The 19,746-nt window shown below is 39.2% G+C and overlaps 1 protein-coding gene across 17 annotated transcripts in view; it reads left to right on the top strand.

Moving 5' to 3' along the window:
• Nucleotides 1-19,746, top strand: part of BICD1 (BICD cargo adaptor 1) — a 174,251-nt gene that overhangs the window by 12,094 nt on the left and 142,411 nt on the right. The window contains exons 1-2 of one of the 17 annotated variants that reach the window (XM_068662344.1): nucleotides 7,694-7,709; nucleotides 7,809-7,924. The exons of 14 other annotated variants lie outside the window; for them this stretch is intronic. Coding sequence is in view for 1 of the 3 variants with exons in the window: in XM_068662321.1 (XP_068518422.1) it covers nucleotides 8,094-8,120 (27 nt within the window). In the remaining 2 variants the exon portion in view is untranslated. 2 more of the 17 variants (XM_068662337.1, XM_068662321.1) reach the window with 2 other exon arrangements.

Consider the following 19,746-nt stretch of genomic DNA (forward strand, 5'->3'; position numbering starts at 1 on the left):
TTTCCAAATGGGCTGAATTCGAAGTTACAAGGATACTATATATAATTTGATGATTGCTATTCCTAAAATAAAAGCCACGTTGAAGTGACAGAACTGAATTATCAGATTCAGATACCTGAAAATTTGGACTCTAAAATCTGTATCTTAGTTATCATGGAAAACATTGTCTTGCTTTGTTAAGCAGGCTGAACAATCTTGCATTGAAACCTGTATGACATCTTTTTTGCTTATGTACTTTGAAATTACAGACCACACTCTTGTTGATTATATGTGGATTTCAGCATATACCTTTAGGCCTCCCTTGTTTATACTTTCTTTTTCTGTAATCTACTTAGCACTGCTTCATGATTTGTGGTTTCAAGTATTTTCTCTATTCTTGCTTGCAATAGCATGGAGGAATATATTCAAGAACAAGAAATAAAACAACACATTGAGTAAATCAGACCTTTGGCACTTCGTGTTTGAAAAGTACTTTACTCACTGTTCTTTGGGCTGAGATTATACCCAATCAGAATCATCCCTATACTTTATTGCTGTTGGATTTGTCTTTGTATCAGATTAGACTGGTGAAAAGAACCTTAGATGTAAAATGAGCATATAAGCCTTGTTTGGGTATAAATAACCCTTTCCCTGAGTATAACAGGAAGAGTTGCCGTTGAAGATTGTGCTGCATGTACTTCTTGTTTTGTAATGATCCTTTATTTGCAAGATTCTTCTTGAGATGGTGTCCCTGGTTTCTCTAGTAGTGAGAACTTCTGTTGGGCACCCACACCTACAGCTGGGCTAGGCACAGACCATTGTCGTTTTCTTGCTATTATGCAAGGATCCACCTGCTGTGGGAAACATATTACTAATTGTCCCAGCTGAAAGAGGTGGGTTTGGAAGATGGAAACCTGAGTTCTGCCCCAAAAATCTGTGGCAGAGATTCTTCTCTGGCCAGGTTCTTCAGCTCAGCTATTTTCTTAGGAATTCTATAGGCTATGAGTGAGAGGCCTCTATTTCAGTGAGTTACTTCTTTAGTGGAAAGGAGTCCAAAATCTGATCAGCAACCTTTCTCAGAGCTTGCAGTCTGGTGCTTTGTGTGGAGAATTGAACAGGGTGCTTCCCGGAGCACTGGCAGTGGGTGCAGGTGAAGGCTGGAGGCAGTGAGTCAGCACAACCTCAGCTGCTGCCAGAGGGATGGGCACTGCCTCCAGACCGAATGGGGGCTGGCATTGGCTGGGGTCTTCACTGGGAAGATCCTACGGTGAAATAAAACTCATTGGAATAGTCACTTACAGTGTGTCGGACAGGTGAAAGGGACAAGATGCATAAAGCAGTGATGAAAATGTGCATCAGCATAAAACAGTCTGTAGTTATTGAAATGCAATTTTGTTAGCCAAGATAAAAAAAAAAATTGCTATACTGTTAAAGAACAGACTGCACTCTGTCAAACGTTCTGAAAAATCAAAATACTGCTTGTTTCATGAGCTTCTGTTTTGCCCCCTAGATCCCAGCAGGGTGGGATAAATTGTTATTTATTGCCTGACAGTAGTATCTGGGGACTCTGTGCTGCCTGGCACAATGAATTTAAGCATATAAATAAAAGGTTAGAGATTTTACTGTGGAAATAGACAACCTTGTTGGGGATTTGCTATAAAGGAATAATAAAGGGAATTTACAGATGAGTAATGGAGGCCCCAAAGCTGTGCAGGGATAGGCTGTTCAGCCATAACTTCATGGGAAATCTGGGGCTAAATCACAAAGAAAACAGATTTTCTCAGCTCTAATCCAATAAATTATCTTCTAAATTTATCTTCACCTGTATCCCCACCTCCTGTGGGATTGTCCCCTTCATCCTCCAGCATCTCCTGGTCCTTCTCCCACATGCTCTGGTGATGCCAGAGCATCCTGACTCTCTTCCCCAGCTGTCCTTTCTCTTTTGCCACTTCTGGCTTCTTCCCTGCCCTTCCCCTTTGGAAGCTGACCGTTCCTGGCTGCCACTGTGGCATTTGTAGCAGTCTGCCTACGCCTTCCCACTCAGCCCTTTCCAAAACACAGCTCTTCTCTGCTGCGCTTTTTGTTCTTTCCCGATACCCATTTGTTTGTTGCAGGAGGAGACAAATTCCAGCCAGCTCTCCCTTCGAAGGACAAGCCATGCCTCTCCTCCTCCACTGCCCACGGGGCAGCTTTTTTACCACAAAGCACCCCTTGTTGTCATGGCTGCATCTGGGAAAGTTAGAGGCCGTGGGTTGTTGTACCAGGCTTTGATGGGTGGGCTCCCTTTATAATGGCCGTATGTGGGAAACGTTCATTTAATCCTGCAAGACATGGCTTTTTTAGGTGACCGGGAGCTTAGACCCACCAAAACCTTGTTGGGTGTGTTGGGCAGGCTTTTTGGAGAACTTGCAATAGTTAATGTGGAGCTCAGCCTTGGTGCTCGTAGGCAGCAGGCTCTGCGGGGCAAGGCCTGGCTTTGCCCGCCTGTTTGTATTGAATGCAATACAGTGAGCCTCTATTCTTGGTTGGGACAATTAGGTTCTATGGCAATATGAGTAATTAATAATAATAATGGGGCCACTTCTATGGATGGGCTGTTAGAAATAATTTCCTTCTGCCAGTTGCTTCTCTAGAATGTGGTTTTGAACTCAGAGACCTTGAAAGAGATAATCAAAACACAAGCAGCTGTCACAAACCTTTAACTCTGTTTATGTAGGCAAGGGTGGAAATTCCCAAAACTGAATTGCCTAATGGCTCACTGGTTTGTGTATGTCTTGTTGCAAAACCTAGATCTTATACAATGGATTGTCCTTTGGTTAAAGACCATTCTCAGTGCAAGCAGGTTTCAACCATAGGTAGTTCTTCTAAGGGAAAAAAGAGCAAAATCATGCAAAGCAAGCCAACTAACCTCTATGGCTCTGCACCTGATTCACATAAAGTGCACAGTGTCACTGTGTGGAGCGAACTGTGATGGGTACTGCATTGCTTTGCTGCCAGGGTGATCCAGCTGCTATAGCTGCAAGAGGTGGCTTCTTGTCTACAGATGTCACGTACGAGATGGTGGCGGCTTTGAATTCTGCCTTCACCCACACAGGCAGCTTGGGCCTAAAAGGAGGATACAGCATTTGGTTGCTTTGACACGTTGCAGTCCTTCAATAGCCATTCTTCATCCCCTTCACAGTAGGGGTGGTATCTTGGCCACAGGTTGCCATTTAGATAAACCTAGCATATGATGGTTGCACTGTGTAGGGAGAAATGTGACACTTGTCCACCTGCCCACAGGGTTCGTCAAGGTCTGAAGACTCCTTCTCTCCCTCTTCTGTCCATCTTCTTCCCCCCACCTACAGGAAGCTAGTCTAGAGGCCTTCAGAAGCCTCTTCCAAAACATTCTCTGTAGCCTTTGTCAGAGTTCTGCCAAAAAAAGGATTAGCAGCTCCTAAACTTAAGAATACCTATCCAAAACATACTTTGTCCTTCCAAATTGTTGCATAATAATAATTAAAAAGACCCACCACCAAACATATTCAATGAATGCAAACCTGCTTTATTCAGGAAGCTGTTGACATTATGGTGAAGATGAGTATGGTTGGTAAGGTCACATCATCATTAAGGCTTTTGGAGTACTGGGCTCCCAGTAAGCAATTCAAGAATGCAAGCAACCTCAGTAGATTGTTGCCAATGAAGAACATAGACATTACCAAATCTATTTTTCAATGTCTGTTCTATTTCCATGCTGGTAACCATAGCAATTACACTACAGTTTTGCAGTTTTAACCTTTCCATCACCAAAACCTCTTTTGGTGACCAGTTTATTTTTAGAAAGAGCATGCTGTGGCCTGCAGCCAAAGTCACTGGTACTAATACAGAACAGGATTTTGTCTGTTCTCAAAAGGTATAAAGAGCCAGGTACAGCAAGTTTATTTTTTGATAAACAGATTGGTTTCTGTGACAGTACAGTAAGAATTATGATCTGCATTCACTGCTGCACCTCTGCTGAAGACAATAGAATTATGCTAGCAGAAAATTTGGCTGTTCGTAGTGTTAAGTCACACAACTCTAATAGCAACTGTCATGATGCTGTTCCCAGAACTACAAGGTGTTTGGATGGGAAGACTTGGCAGCTGAAGCAAGCTCTGGTGACTCAGTGGGCAATGCTTTGCCTCCTGAGTCAGAAGTGAATGGGGGCTCCTGCAGTGCAGTTTGATTTTTTTTTTTTTTTTGTAAACTTGATGTCAAGATAGTTACTTCTGATGATGAGTCCACTCTTTAGTAATGAACTACGTGTTTCACTACTATACCGCTCTCTCCTCTGGGGGGGAAAAAAAAAAAAAAAAAAGACCAACCCTAGAAAAAACAATTGAAGAAAGGGATTGATGGGTGAGAATGGGTACGTTGTTTCTGTTCAGCATTGTCCGCATATTTCAGGGGTGAAGTGATTTCTGCTTAGAAGGAGCTGGTTTGCAGAGACATGGGAGCCTGTATGACCTCTGTAGGTGTGACAAATACAAAGCAGCTTCCAAAATCAAGCCTATCATCTTCTGAGAAGCCTTTGGGGAGAAGGACCACATTACTCTGTGCCTGTTCCCTACTGCTTTGTCCCTGGCTGTCTACATTTACAGAGATGGTAGGAAAGATTAATCACCTTTGCAATATTAATCTCTCAGTCAAATTTGGTCATAATTAGCCAGAAGATTCGAAGTTATTAGAAAAGAGGAGACTTTAAGAGCCCGTAGGAAACAGGCTAAGACTTGTGGCATCTTGTTTATGGATAGTTAGAAATTGACTTTACACCTAAAGTTCTCCTATAGAAGTCTTGTAGAAGAAAGACTGTTTAAAGCAACATTAAATTAGCAAACAAGTACATGGTCCTGGGCTACTTGCTCTCAGTGTCCTTGTCTGAGCAGAGGGTTGGACCAGATGACCTCCAGAGGTCCCTTCCAGCCTCAACCATTCTGTGATTCTGTGACTCTAAGTAAAGGAGTTCATAAAACCGACTTTAAAACTCCAGGTGTACTTGTGAAATCCACAAAGGATATTTTCTCCTCCATTTGAATTCCCTTTTATCCCTAAAGATAAAATAAAGGAAAACAAAACAAGAGATCAGATTTCCAGAAGGAGCATCTCACCACGAAAGGCTGCACAACAGATTATCCAATACCAGAATTAGCTTCATAACCCTGTGGACAACTTCCTGAACTAGCTGAAACTGGAATATAGGTGTTGAATGAGAACATTACATTAATTTGGTTTTGTTTGTATTATTTCAGTGCTACAGGTCACAGCCTTTGTTTAACCATACCTTTGATGGAATGTGCTGGGCTTCTTATCTCTCTCAGAGCTTTATCCAGTAATAAGTATAATCTAAATAACGAGACTTCTCCTTATGCAGGCCTCTGATCTCACAGTAACAGACAACATTAAGAGGTTAGATAGGTACTCATGGAACAGCAGGTCTCCAAAAATGTACATCCTTTCCACCAAGCTGCACGGGATTGCATGTGCCATGTCTGCAAACAGCGATCTTCTACAGCATCTGTGAACAGTAACCTGCCAGGACCAGAGGGAGAGAAAACAGCGTTGGTTCTCGTAACAACAGGAGCTCCAGCTTCCAAATTGCTCATGAGTTGGCCAATTTATAATTGTTTTTTAAAATAACTACTGAAATACATTTTTAACATAAAACTTTTTAACTGCATAATAAGCTTGTAGAGTTTAAGATGATGTTACCAACCCTTTCCCTCAAAAGCAAACAGCAACAAATAAACAGCAAATCCCCTGTCCTTTCTGTCTCTAGGTATAGGAGTTTAAATAAGTATATAAGGATCATTAAGAATCGAATGGGATGGCTTCTCAAACAATCACAAATGTATATATTTATTTACAGCAATCATTCCTGTTAGTGATCACAATAATTTCTGTTGTAAAGTAGAAATTAAGCTTGCATCTCTAACTGGTTGAAATGAAACACTTTCAAAATTAAGATTAAAATAATTTAAAGTAGTTTGCAGTAGTTCCTTTAAATTCCAGTGGAAGCCTGTTATTTCCTAGAAGTTGTCGCAATTTTATCTACATATCTATGTCATTCAGCATGGTAGGTTTTTGCTTCCTTTGTAATGGGGGTAAAGTTGTTTGACAAAACATTGCGGAAAAAAAAGCTTGCACTTACTATTTTTTTTCCTCAAATTATTAATAATGATTTGTATCTTATGTCACATTTTTTGTTTGTTTTGGCTGTAATTACATAAAATATTTGTGAAATATTTTTCATGTCTGTAAATATTTTTGTGACTTATGAATTACCGTGAACTGCATTGCAAGATTTCATTTTTTTTATGATAGTCCTTATAAGAGCTGCAGATAATCATGCTTTGTGCTGGATCCAATGGAGGACTAGAAGGCAGCAGAAAAACAGTTGTAATTTACGGCTAGTGAATTGGACTGCCTCTGTTAGCATCACACTATATTGTTTCGTATAATCTAAAGTTCTTGTCCAAACTAATCTCATCAGTTACTGTAGGATTTATAATATTGACATTTTAGTAAGGCATTTCTGCACAAATATTACAATTCTGCATAGTGCTATATACGTATAATAATTACCCTGGCTTGAAAAAGTCTTGTTCATAATTCATGAATTACACTCACATTCCCACAAGCTCTGAATATTGAAGTAGTTTATTATAGGTATACACAGACAATCACGAAGAAGCTCATTTTTAATTCATATGGTTTCAGGATTGCATAAAGTGACAACTTTTAGTGCCAAACATACAATGAAATGATCTGGGGAATATGCCTACCTGCATGTATGAAAACTGATGGTGTCTATAGGTGCACCAACAAATGCCTCCCTGGAAGCAAAGCCACTTGGGCTGCTGTTAGGTCTGGGCCACCTGCCTTCCAAATGAAATGAGGTCTAGAGAGCTACTGAATTTTGATGGCATTTTTTCTAGAGAGCACCTCAGGATAAGAGACTTTTTTGAAGAAAAATGTTCTAAGAGAACCAGGCTGACCCAGATTTTCTGCACAATTGGGGTTTACAGGAATTAATTTACAGTAGTCTGAAGAGACCAGGTATTCTCACACTCCCTGAAATCCCACCGTGTGAGAACAGGGATAATTAAGCCTGCAGTCATATAAATTATTCCTGTTGTTGTTTCACTGGAATAAAGGATTACTGCCTTTACCTATTGATCTTCCCTTTTCTGCTTCTCGCTGTCTACCAATGATTGCCTGATTGCTCCTTAATGCAGTTTTGGAAAACATGATGAAAAGCAAAGTCTAAAGTCTTCAGACTTACTTTGTCACAGAGTTCTAGAAATATTGTGTGGAAAAGAGAAATGCAGGAGATCCATTTTTTATGGGCTTGACGTAACAACAGGATCTGATGAGAGAAAGAAGAAATACAGCACAGGAAAAAGGAAAGGAGGTAGGTCTTAAAGGACAGGGATGTCCTTTGGCTATTACAGGGGAGCCCTGTGGGTTCTGAATTGTCTAAAAAGCTACAGATTGGTCCTAATCAATGTTCAAGAAGTTATTTCTCTATCTCACACCATCTTTACACTGGAGCTGGCAACTACCCTTTGATCTGGACCTTTCCACTGCTATGCCAAATAAAAAGCAGGTGGTTTTGAGACCTTTACAGAGTGTTACCTGGTTCAGCTGTGTGTCCCTAATGGCTGGGCCAGCTCAGTATAGGCCAGCTGACAGCACAGGAGTTGTGATTAAGGGTATGTTTTGGGTCAGGGTCTGCTGTGTTTGTTCTGGAGTTTTTTGATGTTCCAGAGAGCCTAATAATAATAATGATAATAATCCTGCCATGCTTGCAGTCAAGAGATGAGACAAGCTAACTCCCGGCTCCCTGCCCTACTCCTCTGCTGGACTTTAACCTCCTCATGCTGCAGTGTCAGGGAGCAGCTTTGCACAGCATTGGCTCATTGAACAGGTGAAAATGGGTTTTCACTAGCATGATGGGTTGTGAGTTTTGCTGTCCCTTGCAGGGAAGGCTGTTGAGGCTGCCTGTTTTTGAGAAGGTAGTGCTGCTTTTTTAGTAACCTGGGTTGTGAAGACCAGTTTGCCCCCAACAGAAGAAGAGGGGATACCTGAGAAGAGGGATGATGCTGGGTTTTGCTCACAGAGGGGTAAGTGCTAGAGCAGGAGGGGTTAGCTGGGTGGGATATGCATAGAGGAGCCTGCTGAGCACCCAACTAGGGAGTCTTTTCAGGGCTGTGGGTTGAGCTTACCTTAGGAGAAAACATTGTATTTTTCTTAATACATATTTATCTAGATTCATGTCACTTCCAATGTGGTCAGAAATATTCTATGTGTATTCTTCAGGATTGTGGGAACTTAGCTGTGTGCCTTGGCTGGGTAAAATGTGCTGCTTTTGCTGACGTGTCCTGAAAGATATCAGAATCTTCTCAGTTGTGTTTGGATAAATAAGGTTTCAAATAGTGCTCATTCTGCATTTCTGCAATTTCAGTAGCTTAACTGTGGAAATATAACAGAGGTAGGAACTGAGCTTCTGCAGTCCTTTTCACAGAGGTTTCGTGAGAAGTGGTGAACTCAGCATGACTTTTATGTCCAGTGACATTTAGAAAAGTCTTTTTTTTTTCTTTTTTTTTTTCCTCTTTAAACTGGTAGCTCAAGCACATTTGCTGTGGATTCCATGCAGTTCTAAGCATGAATGCTAAAACATCATTTTTTTTCTGCCCTCTTATCTGACAGGGAGGAGAGGTGGCAATGGAAGAGGAAAAGACCTATTAACTCAGCCCAAAATTAGACCTTTGTTATTTTGTCTGCAGTCTTGGTTGATACCATCATCTAACCAAGGGTCAGATGGGGTAGAACTGGGACAAGGATTAATTTTACTGCTTGCTCGCTAATAACTTTGCATCTGATACTTCTGTGTGTCAGACAGTGCATTAATTTGAACATTCATAGCCCTTTACAAGAGAGTGAATGTATGAAACTAAATATTTTGATGGCTTAGTCTTTCCTGCTTGCTTTCCTTTCTGTATGGTATTTTACTTCTTGCCTTAATCCCACAGATAAGGCTTCTTTATTCAGTCAGGCATTGGATGAGTTGGTCAAAGATCTTGGTTAGTTTAATGTTCAGCTTTTTGGGTGTGGTATTGTACACCTCTCCTTGTCTGAATGAGAATTTGGATGCAGTTCTTGCAGTCCATGATGGATGGATAAGAGATTTCAAATGATACTTCAGGATGAAAAGTCTCTCAAAGTCACAAACCGGTCTTGTTTCTATGTATTGACTTTTCTATATTATGTGTAATATTAATACACTTGTTTCTACATGACTATTTAAATATGTAAGTCTTGCGTTCATGGCAAGTCGTGATGGTCTCTCCAAAAGAAAGTGGATGGTTGCTTACAAGTATTTTAAGAGTTATTGTCTTCCTGCAAAACTCTGTATTGAGACTCTGATTAAATGTATGTACTCAAGAGACTGTATTCTGCAATCACATTGACACACATTTTTATTAAATGATTAATTGTTGATTAGACAGGATATTCTTCATAAAGTGATACTACCAGATTATGACTTTGTCTTGTGATCCCTTAATTAAAGCTGTGTTTTAGACTAGTCCATAGCAAAGCTCAAAACTTCATTCTTGTCCTTATGACTTACCTATATACACAAGGCATTCATGTTATGCTTCAAACTACAAATAAAAGTGTGAAATGTGATTGTTCTTCCAAACTATTTAGACTGAAATATCATTGGGCACGATCAAGACCATATATACTGGAGTCTTGAGTTGAATGTTGTTTTATCTTATTTTCACTTCTGTTGCAGCAAGTTTTGCTAAACACTGTTTAGAAGGAATCATAGAGTTTAAAGTTAACTTTTTGAATCCCAGACTTGCTAAAACTTCATCTGTGTTTATTGCATTGTCTGCATTTTTTCCTGCCTCTGAAAAGGTGAGAGGAGAGATCACCTGGTCAATACCAGCTTGTCACTGTTTGAAAATGCAGAATACATTTGTAGCTTGAAAGGACTCAAAGAAAAAAATGTTTTTTTTTTGCCTTTTTTTTTTTTTTTTTTTTTTTTAGTTGTAGCTGTGTCCCAAAGCTCAGTGGCTGAGATTAAAGGAACTCCTTCTTGCATGAGTGCAGAAGCGTGCCCTCAAAACAAGGCATGCTGTGACTGCTAACAGAACTGTGTTTAACAGGAAAAAAAAATCTTTTTCATGTTTTGCTTCAATTGTCTCTTTTGGTTTAAGGAAGGTGTGTCCTTTTTTCAAAATTGTAATGCCCCATATCTGGCCTATAATTTTTCCTCTAATGATCACAGAAGAAACACTTCTTTATTTTTATTTTAAATCATTGATATTTTCTGATGCATGATGTGCTGTCTATCCATATTTTCTGCTGTGTAGCTTTAGTCTCTGATTTATTTGTCTTCTGTAGCTCTGTCACTTATTTACAATTACTAGGCTTTTCTTTTTCAAGTGTTTGGAGTAAATTTGAGAAAACTGCATCATGCACAGCTGTCTAGACTTTCAAAAATATTTCTTTGGCTTGTATTCAGAGACTACTGCAATGACAAACTTATGGGATTCTCTTGGAAGAGAAAACATTTATTTGCTGGCAATCCTTCTATATGCAAAACCACTTTTTGCATATAGAAAGAAATTGTATCCAGTTTCTTAAGGTCTTATAGAAATAAGTTACTTCATTAAGACAAGAAACATCAAGGTGAGTGGGATGGGGTGGATGATCACAAGGCTTCTCTTGTTGGATTCCTCTTATTTAGGTTATTTAAAAAAATGTTATCCAGCATTAAAGCTGGACGTCTGGGCTACATTGATAACCTGTCAAATAACTTGTCACATTGCAAAATCACTTGCTTTTGCTATGAGTTATTTTTTTTCTGCTATTTTGCTATGCATTTTTTTTTTTTTTTTTTTTTGGTAAGGAAGCACTTCAGTTTAACTGTGCTTTGCTACACACATTAAATATTTTAAATCCCTCATTGAAAGAGATTCAGATTACATGACAGTGAAGTATTATTTTTGCTTTAATAGATAATGCCTTGTAAGATGAACTTACCTTGCACGTTTGGGAGAGATGTTCTTCAGACCTCTGAGGAATCTTGTTATCTTCCTTTCAGTTGTTTTCACAAAGCCTTTCTTTGTCTCCAGTAACCCTGGTGCTGCCTGATGAATAGCATACCTCATAGTATATCATCAGCAATCAGTTCTGACAAATACTGTTTGGTCACTTTCCTCCCCAACACCCTCAGGTACTGCTCTGCTATTCCTTGTTTGAGACTGTGAGCTCCCTGGAGCGGGGGACACCTTGCCCTGTGGGATACTGGGCATTGACTAAAAGGCCAGTAGCTGCTACTGCCATATGGGTAACTCCTCGCTAAATGTAGGACTCCTATCCTGATGAAGTCAAAGGCAAACCTCCCTTTGTCTTAAGCTGGGCTAAGATTTCATTCCCAGTGTCTGAGTAACCAATTCTTGTTTTTGTCTGCAATAGCCCTATATAATATAATGAACTCTTGGGTTCTTCTTGCTGGCATGTAGCCCTTGGGGCTCCCTCCGTACCTCATGGAGGGAGAGGAACAGGCTGAGAGGCAGTCGGACTGCAAGAGGACACTTCTGGAAGTACCACCACTGAGAGGAGCTACTGGCTTGTTTAGGTTGGACAACAGACTTCTGGATAGCTTAATGTTAGGGAAGAGATATTCTATCCAAAGTGGCTCCACCATTCAGATTTGCTTATGGCTGGGTGAAAAAATATTGTAGAGTTAAAGGCTAAAAAACACTTATTGTTTGCATAGTCTGACGTTGTGAGCAAGTGCTGGAACATAACTCTCCTGTTAGCTCTGTGCTGAACCCCACAGTTTGCACCTGGCTCATGGGTACCTTCCAAAAAGGCATCCAGTCTGGATTTGAAGGCATCAAGAGGACTCAACATTTCTTTGGCAATTAATTTGAATAGTTAACTCCATCTGTTATTTAAAAAATATGTAACTAATTTCATGTTTGCATGTGCTTGGTTTTAAATTCCAGCTGGTGGTTCTTCTTTATGTTTTTCTCTGCTTGAAAAAATATCCCAAAGGACATGCAAATTTCTGCCTGAGGTGATTTTTTTAGATGTCATAGTCAAGTCACCTGGCAGTCTTCTTTCATCTGTTGAACAGAGTGAGCTGCTTACTTTCAGTGCTGAGTTTTCATATAACCTTGAGACTACTGTAATTCTCTGCATCCTCACTAAATTTTCAGTGTCTCGTAAAAGAAACTGACTATTGGGACTCTCAGTTAATTCAGTATCTGGTAACTAACACCTTGCTTGGAAAGAGAGAAATGTTTTTTGCTCCCTAATTCCTTCCTATACATCTGAGGACTGTACTTACTCTCTTCTGACATGGAGTTGTATTGAGAATTGCACTGAGTTGCTTATCCTTTACCATTTCTCATTAACTTTCAGAGCTTTTGTAGTTACCAACATTACTTATTAAATAAATAAATAAAAGAATAGCATCAGGTCTGGCCTTTGTTAAGTAAGGAGCAACTTTAGATATGAGATAAATCTATGCAATTTCTGGTCCTCAATAGAAAATGGTGGCCAAGGACTCATGAAAAAAGCATATTTGACCCTGCGTTTTATTTCTTGTATATCATGATATTGCATAACTCTAGGCAGATAATACCTAGATAATGCTGTAAAATTAGGAAATAAAAGGATTTTGACAGGCAAATTCTGGAAAATTTAAATATCTCTTCAGAAGAAAGAAGTGGGAAAACAACTGTTGTATATCTTTGAGATATAATGGGTTAAGTGTAATAGTAAAACCCTTCAAACAACAGCAAGAAAAATACTTATCTCTGTTTTTTATTGCATAGCTGCAGATGAGTTGTTCAGTTTTGTAAAAAACACCGTGTATTGTAGAGAACTTTAAGGTTGCAAAGTTTATTTCTTAAAAGTATGCGGTGAGTTTTTAAAAGCAAACAAACAAAAAAAATCAACAAACAAATAACAGACCAAACAACAGCAGTATAATTACCCTCAGTCATATCACTTGAAGTACAATATTCTAAGCTGCTTGACTAAGCTAAGGGGAAAGCAGCTTTTTTGGTACCGATGTCAGGTGGTACTTAACTAACTCTGCTTTAAGATAGGTGTTAATGTATTTGGATGTCAATCTAAAACGTTGAGCAGGAGTTAATTAGGGCTGTTTAAATAGAGGAATTCCTTTCTGGGAATATTGCAGTTCAAGTCAGGGCGAATCTGAACTTTTCTAGAAGTAGAGAAGTGTCAAACTAGCTAATACCGTAACAGTTAAGTCAATACCAGAGGATCCAAAAGGTCTAGAGTTAAGTATTCTTCAAAATTAGCTGAAATGCCACCCAGAAGGAAATTCTTGGTGTGCTATGTGAGTAGCCCAGCCATGTAACTATTTCAGGGTGGGCTCTCTGCTATGCTCTTTCTCTGAGTGGGAAGCCTTGTTTTCAGAGATGGGGTGAAGACTCAAAAAGTTCTGGACGAGTTTTGCACTGTGAGCAAGTTTGTTCACAACAGAATTCCATCAGTGCTCGTAAGATGCAAAATATTTTTGTATCTGAACCTTATATTTTTCAAATAAAGTCTGCCAAAGTTGAAAATTATAGTGTTTGTGTGTACAGTTTCTAAAAATAGCTGTCTCCTATAGTTTTGAGAAGAAATTAATAGGAGAAACAAGACTTGTATTAGGCTTGCATTGGATTTGTTCAGCCTGAAGCCTCAGCACCTGGCTGTTCATATCTTAGGGAGGTGCAGTGCAGCTTTCAGTCTTCTTTAATGACCTTGATCTGACCAACCCAGGGGGCTAACAGTAAGGTAACTAAGGTGACCAGTGGGATGTTGCCAGAATCTGAGCATAGGACTCTTGTAAACATTACTGCTAGGTAATAACCTGCCATTATACCTTTACCTAGTCTGTCTTCAAGTAAAATCTCAGGGCCTTTCTACAGTTAGGGATTGGAGGGACCGAAAAATGCAGTAGTTAACAGGTGGTGAAAACTCATCTGCATCCTTCTGTTGAGGATGATGGTGTGGATGGTGGCACCTCACTTGGCAGCAGGCACCTCTGAAGCTCCTCTCAGAGCTGATGGTGGTCTGACATCCTGCTGGCTCCTGGTGGCATACCATCATTTCAGCGCTACGCATCAGCTGCTGAGCGATGCCATAGGTGCTTGCTTCCCCACAGCTAAACACATTTAATGTTTCTGTTTGACCTCTATGTGGAGCATGATGTAGCTGCTCAGCCCACTGCATTAGCTAAGTGCTTGTGAGCTCATGGTTGCCAATCACACAGCTTTTCCAAGGCTGGACACATTATTGCTCTAATAACCTCCCGCAGGAGATGCTGTTGCTGTTCTGCACTTCACTGGAGGTTGTATGAGCACCATGATGGGGCTATTTTGCTGCTCTCTGCGTAGAGGTTATCTAAATGAGTTACAGGTTGTATGAGCGGGAGGTCACTCATCTTTGCCATAGGTTGGCATGTCTTCTCATTTCCACTATCTGCTTGGGAGGGCATGTGTTTTCATCACTGTCAATCACTATTTGCATTACTATGGCCCATTTGAGTTTTGGTAATAGAATAGAACCTCATGCTGTAAACATTGTGCATGCACAGGACCAGAAGATAGTGTGTGCCCCTTGAATCTTATAGCTGTCCAGCACATGATCTAATAATGAAAAATGTTGACATAACTAGGCTCGTAGTTCTTGTATGAAAACATCTAAATTTTGTTAAAATACTTGCAATATTGGAGGAACTGGAAGCTGAGAGATCTCATTTAAAATATAAAAAAGGCAATATAATTGGAAACAAACTGTACATTTGACTTTAACAGAATAAATACATTCATATAGGCAAGCACAGGTGTTAAGTTTGGGATTTTCCTTAAGAAGCTTTTTCTCTTATTCATATTTTTAGTTTAGTTTATTTTTTTTGTTGTTGTTGTTGTTGTTTTTGTTTTTTTTAGTAGCATTTTTATTTTTAGTAGAGTTTCACTGTGTAACCCATTACCAATACCCCCATCCAGGTATTTACTCCCAAGAAATGAATGTAGGGTTCCAGGACAATCACCTTTCCTTATATGTTATGACAAATTTTTGTTGTTATTACAAGAATTTAATCAACATGCATCCTAGTTTAAGGGATTTTGTGTGGAGAGGTGTAGGTTGAATTTATGTTATGCTCTTTGACATATAAAGAGGCAGACAGCAATCTGATGCAGGAGGAAGAAAAAGAGGAATACTTCTGTAAGTTGAGTAAACAGGTTTTCTAGGGTAAAAGGCTTGTGGCAGTCATCACTAGCCAAGGCTTATGTGTCCTTAGGCAAGCAGACCACCAACTAACTTGGGCTGCAGGGGATTCCTATTGAGTTATAAGGAAGGCATGTAAATCCATTGTGCTTCCAGTCCAGAGACTGGAAAAGAAGGAAAGAAATAGTAGCACAGACAAGGTCTGCTGTTTGGCTTGAGGGGAATTTGCCTGTAAGGGGTGTTAGGTAGAACAATTAATTGTAAAGTGATAAGAGCCCTTTGGGAAGATCTTTTCTATGCAGCTATTTGCATGAGAGCAATTGCTTCCCTGCCATAGTTGCAGGATAGGGTGTAAACAGAAATAAATTTGTATTGTTTATGAACCTATAAATGTTGTTTATCAGTTTGAATAATAGTAATTATATGCTGGGACAGCTCAGGGAAATAATCTGGCTGGCAGCTGGCTAAGTATCTCTGCATTGAATCTTTTATTTGCAAGGGAATGGGTTAAATGTAATGGTCTATAGTGTTTTACCAATCCAGTAGAATTTATAATCCACTAAAATTGAGTGTTGTTGGTGTGTCTGGGCATCACTACCACTATGCCTCACTCAATGAATGGTAAGTAATGCAGTCATTCTTCCTGCAACACACTCTGCCTTTATTAGGCACATTGGATTAGTCTCTGGAGTGGCTAACCTTTTTAACTGCATATTAAATTTAAGTATAATTCTTTAAGGTGTTGTTTTAAATCAAAACCATTGCAGATTTTACCCCCGGATTTATATGTGGGTACAGTATAGCTTGCGAGTCTAAGATAACTGCCTAATTTGATAACATACAGTGTAGAAACACTGGTATGTTTAGATCTCTGTAGCTAATGAGCTTTGCAATCAGACCATAGAAGTTTAAGTCGCGTAAACAAGATGTCTTGTGGGTTTTTGTTTGTTTTGTTTTTAGTCTGGCATTGAAATCTGTCGCTGAATTAAACATACAATGTTAACTACAATGCCTCTTCTTACAGCCTGCTAATGGTTATTTCAGCTAAAATGAGATAAAATATTGCTGCTGTTTTGCTTCAGAGAGGATGAAAGCATTTTAATTGAAAACTAATTAGTTATTAGTTCCTGGTGTCATGCACTGTTGATTGGTGAGGAATCAAGTGCAGCTGTTTCTCTGTATTTTCAGTCTCTTATTTTCTAGGGGTTAAAGGTAGGTCATACAGAAAGTACATATTTAAGATCCAGTAATTTTGCGCATCTTCTCTAGAATACTACGCCATGTTTTAAATATTTTTCACACACACTACTGCATACATTTAATTACATTCAAAAAAAAAAAAAGGAAAAGATACTCCAAATGCTTATTTCCTGTGTGTGCATATCCATGAAGCAGTCTGATGGCTAACAAAGCATCAAAGGGTTTCACTGACAATGCCAACGGGAGATACTTTGATACATCTGTAATTTTATTGTGATAAAGCACGTTCATTTCATAAACTAAGTTTATCTCAAGTGGAAGTAGCATACTTCCTATTCCAGTTTAGTTCAGCTGCAGCAGAAATTGCTTTCCCTTTGTAGAGTTTAGGTTTAACAAAATTTCAGAATATACTGATCCAGTTTTGATTTTGAGAGATGTAATGGTTACTTGATGCTAACAAGAAGTCTTCTGTAGTGTTCTTAAAATAATATGGCTATTTCAATTATTAATATCACTGTATAGTATATTAGTGATGACATCAGACTGTTTTTTCCTGCATTTTCTGTCTTTATTTGGATTTTTTTTCTCAAGTGATGCCTTTGTTGCTAGCAGATCGATTTTGCTGAATACAGACTTTCTGTTTCTCTCAGGGTTTCATAAAATCACCAGAAGTGTAGATGCAGCAGTATCTGCATAAATGCTCACTTTCGCCTATATCATAAAATGATTGGCAGCATGAGTAACATGCATACCACCCCAGACTCCTACAGAACAACACTTTAAGCAACAACAACAAATCCTGTTCTGAGTTGTTGAGTAAATTTAGGACATCTAGCTTCCATGGTCTGAAAGACCAGCAGAGAGCAGGGAAGAAAGGTGGCCAGGAAAAAGGAAAGAGCTCAAGGCCTGTTTAGAGACTCTGAGTTTTTTGTAAATGTTTTTGTCTCTGGGGTACAAAGTGTTTCTCCTGTGACCAGGGGCAAATCACAGATTTGTATGTTCAAGATGTAATGCTGCTGAATTTCAAGACTGCTACTGAAGGACCCAGTTGTGCAAGACAAAGTACCCCTTCAGAATTTGGCATGTTTTGATTTTTGACAGCTCATCTATAGTATGGTCCCTGTGATGCTCTCAGAAAGTCTCATTGCCAATTGTGTGGTTAGTATTTTTCCTTCTTATAACTGTTACTTGTATAAGCACGTTCTTATTTTCAATGGCATTGTCAGCCTCCACTCTGCTTATGCTGCACCACTCAGAAGAACAAAAAATGGTAGAACTTGCATTTTGAACATGCTGAGAACTTGGTTGGTAAGGTCATAGTTTCTAGTCCACTCCCTCTACCTTGCTGTGAAGGTGTGCTCCCTGGGTTAATACTGTTTTAATAAATTAATTAAATAGGCTGTTTTAATTTAAGGCCTGACTTGTGCAGAGGATGAGGAAGCCAGGAAGTTGGTTTAAATGTGCCTTCTATCTAGGGTCATGTTCTCAATAATGATCATTAGGTAGTGCAGCCAGGGTCCTGTAGGACTTAGTGTGAAGCAAAAAATCCTGGCTGTGCAGAGATGTTTGTCTGGCAGGTTGACAAAGGCAAATTGGCAACTGAAATTAAGCTGCAGATCTGCAAATATTTGTGACAGAGTAATTTTATTTATTTATTTATTTATTTTTTGTATGGGTTTGGTTGTGTTTGAGAGCATGGTTAGTATTAATAATGTCACTTATATATTAGTTACCTCAAAAGTAGTAGTGCTGCAGCCAGGATCATAACAGATTGTTTATGATTTGAGAAGAGTGACTGCATCTTTATACCTGAATTTTTAGATCATTAGTGCAGCTCAAGACAGAAGACATTTAAAGCATACCGCTTACACAAGCAGTAATTAGTTCCTCTCCAGCAGTTCTTGGGTATTTATTTATTCCAAATGATGTGCAGTCATTGATTTTTTTATTTGCATTTGCTGTCCCATCAGTTTAAATCTTTAAACTTAGGTATAGACAGATGACAATGAAATGTATTTTATTATTGCTTCATAAAGCATGTTTAATAACATTTTTTCTTATTTGGAAAAGTATTTTGGTTATTAAATGATCTTAGGTATGGATGGTATGATATTAGATATGGAACTTGATTATTTGCAAGGCTTTCATTGTCATGGCTGATGTAGCAAAACTACTCAGCTTATTCTTGCTACACTGCTGCACTCAGTAGTATTGCCAAAACAGCCATGTAGTACTGCAAGCTTCTGTGTTAAATTCTGTTGGGACTATTTATCTGCTTAAAGGTTGAGTTTTGTCTAGATCAATGAATCTACTCAAAGCAGACTATAAACAGCTACGGAAATAGTGTTAAAGGAGCTGCATGTGAAAAGGTGTATTATAAATTTTTTTTAAAAAAAAGAGACTTTCCTAATGTGCAATGGTGGGTCACAGAATGGGTCAAACATAAGCATGGTGGTGGCAGAACCTGTATTAGCAGGTTCGTGTGTTGCTCTAAACCTTCGTTCTTCAGGCTATGGTAAAAAACAACCTTTTTAACCCATGAGGACTGTGTGCTGTTGTTAGTGTTATTAAGGTAGAAGTCTATGTCCGTATTAGAGAAGTCTTTGCTCAGTGAGGCTGGACGGTGAGTTACTTTGTTTTGTATGGTGCTGTGAATCAAGTCAAGTGGAAGGTGACGAGACTGAACAGTGAATGCTTTAGCTGGCTTATAGTTGACTCCCTAATTGGAGCAGGTCATAATAATGCTAATTTTCTCTTTTGGGGTGATAACTATCATTCCTAAGCTGAAAGTCCGCATGTGTCTATGCAGAGGAAATAGCTTGTAACTCATCCATCACCAGTCAGGCACTGGCTTAAAAGGACATAAAGGGAGCCTGAATGCTTCAGATTTGTGTTTAGTTTTGGAGTGGAAAAGCCAGAATCTGTAAAGCTCTTCTTTGAAACATGATTTTGCCTTCTACCAAGTTGTGGAAGATATGAGGGAAATAGTATGTGGAAGTACAACCCCTACTAGTTAAATCTCATCTCTTCTCAGTTTAGTCTACATTGTGCGCCTTTGAAAGTGTAGATGTTTGATTTCTCTAGCTAAGGAGAACAGGACAATTTCTTTTTCATCATGCAGTGCAGTTTCAGTTAACTGGCAAGGCGATAATTGCTCTGAGCAAGGAAATCCCTCTCCTGGGGGGTGGAACATGACACCCTCAGCAGTCCTGCTCCTGGCTGAGGGTACAGTGATTTGATCTCCCTTCACGTTCTCTGCTTCTGGCCTAGGAGCTGTGT

Source organism: Anas acuta, chromosome 1 (assembly GCF_963932015.1).
Source record: "Anas acuta chromosome 1, bAnaAcu1.1, whole genome shotgun sequence".
Lineage (NCBI taxonomy): Eukaryota > Metazoa > Chordata > Aves > Anseriformes > Anatidae > Anas > Anas acuta.